At 26.8% G+C, this 7,166-nt stretch overlaps 1 protein-coding gene across 1 annotated transcript in view; it reads left to right on the top strand.

Moving 5' to 3' along the window:
* Positions 1 to 6,947: 6,947 nt before the first annotated feature.
* The window catches only part of LOC119681828 (myb-like protein P), a 6,264-nt gene continuing 6,045 nt past the window's right edge, over positions 6,948 to 7,166 (top strand). Inside the window, exon 1 of the mRNA XM_038095122.1 lies at positions 6,948 to 7,016. Within this exon, the coding sequence (XP_037951050.1) occupies positions 6,948 to 7,016 (69 nt within the window). The remainder of the gene's footprint in view (positions 7,017 to 7,166) is intronic.

Genomic DNA, 7,166 nt, shown 5'->3' with positions numbered 1-7,166 from the left:
TGATACTATTCCTTATTATCATTTGTAAGCTTCGTATTATAAGAAAGGTATCCGGAAGTTTCAAATAAAATACAAAACACGAGTCATTTTCAATCAAAATTTATTTTTCACGCATTTAAAGTTAGTCGCATCCAGTGCTATAAATTTTCTTTACCGTTTGACACAATTCTTAACATATATTAATACATAAAATTAAGTTGTTGTCTCCAACTCCTTGAGCAAATTGATTTTTATTGTTGCCACAATCGACTTGAAACGCTTTTCAATTTGAGAAGAGAAAAAGAAATCAAACGCTGCTATATTCAGTGTGTACAGCATCCTTTCAATTTTAATTCTCAAATTATTAATTCTGAGTTTGTTTTATACAAAATGCAAATATATTTAAAACTTTTCTATTTTTAATGTTATATACTTCAGAAGCTTAAAGAAAAATTTTTAGTTTCAGATTAATCAACATATAAAGGTCAGGAAATAAACTACATTGGTGATCTTATTTTCAGGAAATATTGTAAGAAATGACTTGTGAAGCATTTTCATGTTTAATTTATTTATTTTTATACGGTTATAAAAATTTCTTACTTTAATATATTAATAATATACTGAACTCATTCTCATTAACAACATTCTGACTTAATTTAAATGTTATCAAATGTAAGTAATCTTTTTTATTGCATATAATTTTGTTATAACAATGTAAGAAAATAGAAAGCAGCTAATATGTAATTTTTGTATAATTTCAAGTCAAATCAAAAATACTGTAAATTAATGAGATTCCACTTATTCTCGGCAAATTGTATGTTGAGGATGTGCAAATAAATAAGATCGTATTAGAGACAAAAAAAAATAAAGATAGTTTTCCATGTTACCTGTAAATCCCAACTGATGTTGACAGCATAATTTGCGCATTCCGAGATTTGTATGTCGTTGCTGTTGCAGATAAAGTTTATTTACTTTATTATTGCATCTTTTAAAGAAAATATATTTTTACGACATTTCTGCTTAACATTGACTACATTGACTATTGCAGTAAGGAAAAATTTTATATCCAATTCATTAAAACATGAGCACAAGGCACGCAATCAAAAGTAACTATAGCAACTAAAGCATAACTTGTAATTTCAAATGAATCGCATTTAAATGGAAAATATTTTACTTTTCACCTGCTGCGGGCACCCTCATCCGAATATGCTCGTAACTCACATTTAAGACAATCAGCAGCAGCATCAACAACATTTGCAACATTTGCAACATCAGCAACATATAAAAATGTTCGTTACAATAGTTTTAACAGAAGTAACATGAAATTTGCGCACAGCATGCAATTTTATTTTAACTTTAAATAATAAAGTTTTAAATTGCCAGTATTTGATATTATGTATTAATGTTATTACCTTCCACTTAACTTTGTAAATAACATGAAGTGCAAGTACATAGAAAACTACTTATATGATTTAATTTTAAATTTGTATATTTTTCATTTTGAAAAAAATTTTAAGTGGCGCTCGACACATAAAATACTTAAAAGTATTCACTTCTAGCCGTTCTAACAACGCACGCAATAAATCCCCCTCCTCTTTATACTACCAAAGATAGATAGTTCTCTTTTCTATAAAAACATACAGATACTTCATTAGAACACACAGTAATGTTTAAATTTTTTGTGGCTATTATATAAAGTAGCATGCAACATAAATAGTTTCAGTACCAATCCAATTTAAGTAATTGCAATTGACTACACTTAGACAATTATATAAATATTTTCATTCACAAACTATAATTGGTTGTCTGTTTGTTATGTTGCAGTTGTTGACGTGAATGCTAGATTACAAACAGATGTTAACTTTAAAACTCAAAATTTTGAAATTGTTCTTTTTTGATTTAATTCAATTTCAAAAAATAAAACAAATATCAAAAATGTGCTTGTTTAAATTCTGCTAGTGAAAGGAAATAAAAAGATAGATTTATTCTCTATGAGAGGTTAACACAACAACCGAGAAGGAACTCACGCAATACTTAACTCATATAGAAATAGAAAAAGAATTTCTATTTAAAATTTTAAATCAAATCTCTGTTTAATAGCATTACATTGTAATAGATAAGATATGAATTTATATAATACATATAGTATTAATACAACAAAAAAGTGCCATAGCTTATCTAATACCATGTATCCACTGCTTACTTAGTAAGTTACTTAAGTAACTTAAGGATTTTGTCGTTTTCATAGACATAAGTTATTTATTACTTGTGAAAAAGCTTTTATGTGGCAGAAAGTTCTTTGAAAGTTCTAAGAACACTTTTGTGTATTTAAATAAATTTCACTCAATAATATATAACAAAAAAAAATATATATATGTCCATTGCATATTCAATTAATTAAAACAAAGATTTTGTTAAATACTTACTTCCTCAGTGCGTTTGTTCACAGCTCAGCTATTGTTTGTTTACATTTTACATTTAAAACATATGACAAATATTTGAAATTTCTCTTGTGGGAAATTTATTTTTAAGGGTTGCAGAAGCTCTTTGTATGGTTAACGAAATTTACTTAGTAAGTTGCACCATCTAAGTAAGCAGTGAAAACATATTAAAACTATGTTTAAGATATTAAATCAACAACATGTAAAACATTATAATCCAGACAGTTTTCAGTCTAGAGGAGATTTTTGAATATCAGGTACAGGATGCTATCAGCTAATCTACAATGTGCTCAGGACGGTATATACTTGCCTTCGGATTGCGTTTCTGATTAATAAATTCTTTAAATTGTCATAAATCTGTTGCCTTACGTACTTGTTATAAAATTAAACTGCAAAGTTAATTGAATTCTAGATGAATTTACATATTTACAGTATGTATTCACTATTTATTTTATTTATATAGGCTATTAAAGCACCCCGACCTAAAAGATCTATTGTGCGCCTAAAAGCCCAACTAGGACAATTTTAGACTGTTCATAAATCTTGTAATTGCTCTGGGCTTAATTCCAAGGTAATCGAGTCTACGTCTTGCCACCACTGGGCAGTTGCATAGAACATGTTCTGATGTTTCCTTCTCCTCATGACAGAGTCGACAGGAGTGACTTTCTACCACAACTATAATCTTCATGTGGTAATTAAGTCTACAGTGTCCTGTAAGAAGTTCAGTGTAGATTTTAATATCGTTTCTGCTAAGGCCAAGGATAGCATCAACTTTGATGTGATCAGGAGTAATGAATCTTTTTAACTGTCGCATGCCTGTTTGGGCTCTCCAGCGTACAAGTAGATGTTGTTTCTCCCGTTCACATAATAAGCTATTTATGAAGCTATTTGTTACCCCGCAGAAGGGCTCTGGACCAATGAAAGGAGTACATGCACCCTTCTTTGCATGTATTCACTAAAACTAAAACTAAAACTATGGCTCAATATATCTGAGTTCAAATCTTACTAAAGTCTATTTTGAAAACACACTACAATTTATTTTTTCCAAATGCAAACACACTCCTAAAAAGTTACCAATTACTTCTCAAATTACCAAAAATGTCCACCCCAAGATCTACATAGATTTTAAAGTCTAAGAATATGACATATAAGCAGTCAAATTAAACTGACATAACGTACTTGAATTTTACTACTTGGTGTTTTTATACCCATAAAATAGTAATAAATGAGAGTTATTATAAGAGAATTGTGATTTCATTAAATAAATTTTTTATAAAGTCAAATATACATAATAGTAGAAGTCAATCAAAACATATGTAAAATTCCGGACAACCATTCAATAAGCTTTAGTCCTTGGAACACATTGACAAGAAAGTGTCTAAAATATTGTAGGTTAAATGTAGTTCTTTCAGAACACTGGTATACAGGAACGTACGTAGAGAAACTACGTATTTCTTTTAATAGTCATTACAGACTATTACGGAAACTTAGACGAAGAAGAAATAGTCATTCATTTCCTTTGAACTGGTAGCTTTGGCAGTTCGTGGAATTGAAAATCAGTTAAGACAAAAGTTTTGTTAAATTTCATACAAAACGAATCTTGTAGATGAGAGTTTCATGGGATGAATGGATTTTGAAGACATCGCTTACTAAGGAAGGTGGAAAGGTATCTGCTGACTAGTCACTGCAACCAACCAACCAACCAATTAAGCAAATAACAAATTGCAATTGTTTTAGTAATGAAGTGTATAATAGTTACATGCATTTAGATATAGTTATAATTTGTATGTTTATTCTACTACTCATATAACAAAGTAAATGAATTTCATAGAGATACAGCAATTGACAAAACTGTAAGTTTGAATAACAGAAAGTACGGTGTTGGATTAAATATCGAACCACTTTTGAAATTCGAGATGACGGAAATTTAAGTTTCCGTACTTGCAGTCTGGAAATTTCATACAAACAATTTAATGCAAAAAAAATATTTCCAAACAGAATTGATGGGAAGCAACATATATATTTAAAACTGGTTTAACGCAAAACAACTGATTGATACTTTTGGCGTCCCCTACCAAATCTACCTCTTTCAATCTTAAATTATTTAAAGCTAAGGTTTTATAGAAAATACCTAAGTTCAAAATGGACCCATAGACAGCTAACATTGATCTCCATAAAAACAGGCACTTGTTATTATCTCATGTTCTAAAATTCGTAACTATATATATAACTATACTACAATTTTTTCCAGAAATCCACACCAAACCTTTTATAATTTCCCACAATCTATGTGTTTGTAAAATCACATGGACGAAGCTTTTCAAAATGAAAAATTAGTAAAAACTATCTACAGACCAATATGGAACAGTCAAAGCTTTCTAATTTAATTGAAGGTAACACGATTATATAGTTAAGGATATTTTGGTCTAGTAGTTCATAGATTTACCGATCTAAATGGCAGGTAAGGAATATTTTTAAGAATATAGTAATATGTAATTACAACAATTTGAGAGTATTTAACTTTAAAATTTGAAATAATTTGATTTTATTATTTTTATTTACATAATTTTTTAAAATTCATTTTTAGATAAGAAGGATTGAGAAGTGACACCATTAGTTTTTCATACTAGCCTCTACTGAATGAGGTAGTAAACAATTTTACAATAACACGTCCCATGGTTTTTTAATAAAAGAACTTTTTAAATATATATTTTTTAAAAAATACGTGAATACGTAATACGTTAAATTAATAAAAAAAAAAAAACAAATCGAAGTTTCTTAATAACATGGCATAAAATTGTTTTAATTGCAAATAATTTTAGAGAAATTCTATTTAGTCTATAAAGCTATAGTTTATACGTATTAAATACTTATTCTAATTGTAATTTTAACAACATTTTTATATATTATTTTTAAAAATTAAATTATAATGTTAAAGTCATAATTTAGTTAAATCAATAGGTATAATTATATTTTTAAATTATATTTTGTTGTCATAATAGATTCCAACAACAAGCAATTGAATAAACAATTAATTTAAAATTATTTTTAAATACATCTTTTATCGATTTTTATAACAATATGATTAAACTAAGAAATTTACATATAGTAAGACACGAACGAAACTAATTATTTCACTCACTTTCACATAGAGTACTGCTCATAAAATTGATTTTTACCTGTAAGAAAAAAAAATTTAATTAATTAGGAATTTAAAAGAAATTTAATGGGAATAAATGAATTAAATGCTTAATGTTTTTAATTACTTCATAAATATAATATGAAATTTTTAACAAAGCCTTTTAAAATGAGTGTGATTTTTACTTAACATTTGTAGTTTGGATACAGTTTTACAACATTTAATTTTTATATATTATTGTAATTAATTTAAAATCAATTTGGTGCATAAATTTCACATACTTAAGTTCAATAACTGATATAACAAATCACCTCACAGTACGAAGCAATTGCAAAATGTAAGTTTTTATAGTTTTCCTTTATTTTTATTATTGCTTGGATTATAGAATTGCATATTTTTTATAGGCAAAGTTAAATGTTTCTTTAAATATTTTATGATATTCATAAATATTATAAATTATTACCGTAGTAAATAAATTTATTTTTCAAATCATTAAATTTAAATAATTCATTGTCTTAAATAACTTTTTATGCTTGGATCGTTAGTACTTAAAATAGTTGGAAATATAGACAACTATACAATGTTAGTAAAAATATAAAATAATTTTAATTAAAATATGGTTTTCCATATAAGTTATTTTCAAAAATGGTGGATTGTGTTGCGAAACTTTATTATTAACAGTCAATAATAATATAATAATGTCAAGCAGAACGGATGCTAAATACTATAGTGGTATAGTGATACAGTATATTAAAAGACAGCAGTATCTGTCTATATGTATACATATTTAAACTATCTTTATCTACTGTCTATTGTTATTATTGTTTTTATTGCCAATTTAAATTTAATGCCACTTATTTTTAAAATTTATTTAAATTAAAATTTTAATTACACATTGACTTTTTGTTATATATTATTTGTCAGTTAATATTTTGTTATTTATTATTTTGTTAAAAATAGTAGTGATAAAATTTAATTGATTTATTAACAACATAAAGAAATTTTACATGTTGAGAGTTATCACAAATAGAACAAGTGAAATACCAGAACAACGTTATTTTCATATTGAAACAAATTGTATATATACAATATATACAATTTTAGATGTATAATATCGAAGCATATATTGATTAAACAATTCTTATGCTACTATTTACGAGTGTTTTCAATTTATATTTGTCATTAAAAGGCATTTTAATATTTATTTCAAATATAAAAAAGTAAATAGTAATGGATTGTAAAAAAATTTGGTTTCAATTTAATTTAATTATTTTAGGTGACCATTTAATTGCGTTAAATATTGTCAAATAATAAGTGACTTTAAAAACAGTTTTTGGTTTCAATTGTCCGTATACAACTTTTTTGACTGCAAAAACAAAATGTTCAATATGGCCACCTCTAGAAAACATTATGGCCTTCAAACGGCCAATGAAGCTATTATGTGCTGCCCGCAAATGGTTTTGTGGTATTTTGACCTACTTTCAGCTTAGCGCTTGCTTCAGACGATCGACATTTTGGTATTTTTTTAGTGCCAACCTTACTTTTTAAAATCCCCAAGACCGGAAAATTAAAAGGACATTTATATCAAGTGAATTCGGTGACCACTG

This window comes from Teleopsis dalmanni, chromosome 1 (assembly GCF_002237135.1).
Source record: "Teleopsis dalmanni isolate 2A chromosome 1, ASM223713v2, whole genome shotgun sequence".
NCBI classification, from domain to species: domain Eukaryota; kingdom Metazoa; phylum Arthropoda; class Insecta; order Diptera; family Diopsidae; genus Teleopsis; species Teleopsis dalmanni.
Note: the sequence above shows the minus strand (reverse complement) of the source record. Positions and strands in the feature narration are given on the sequence as shown.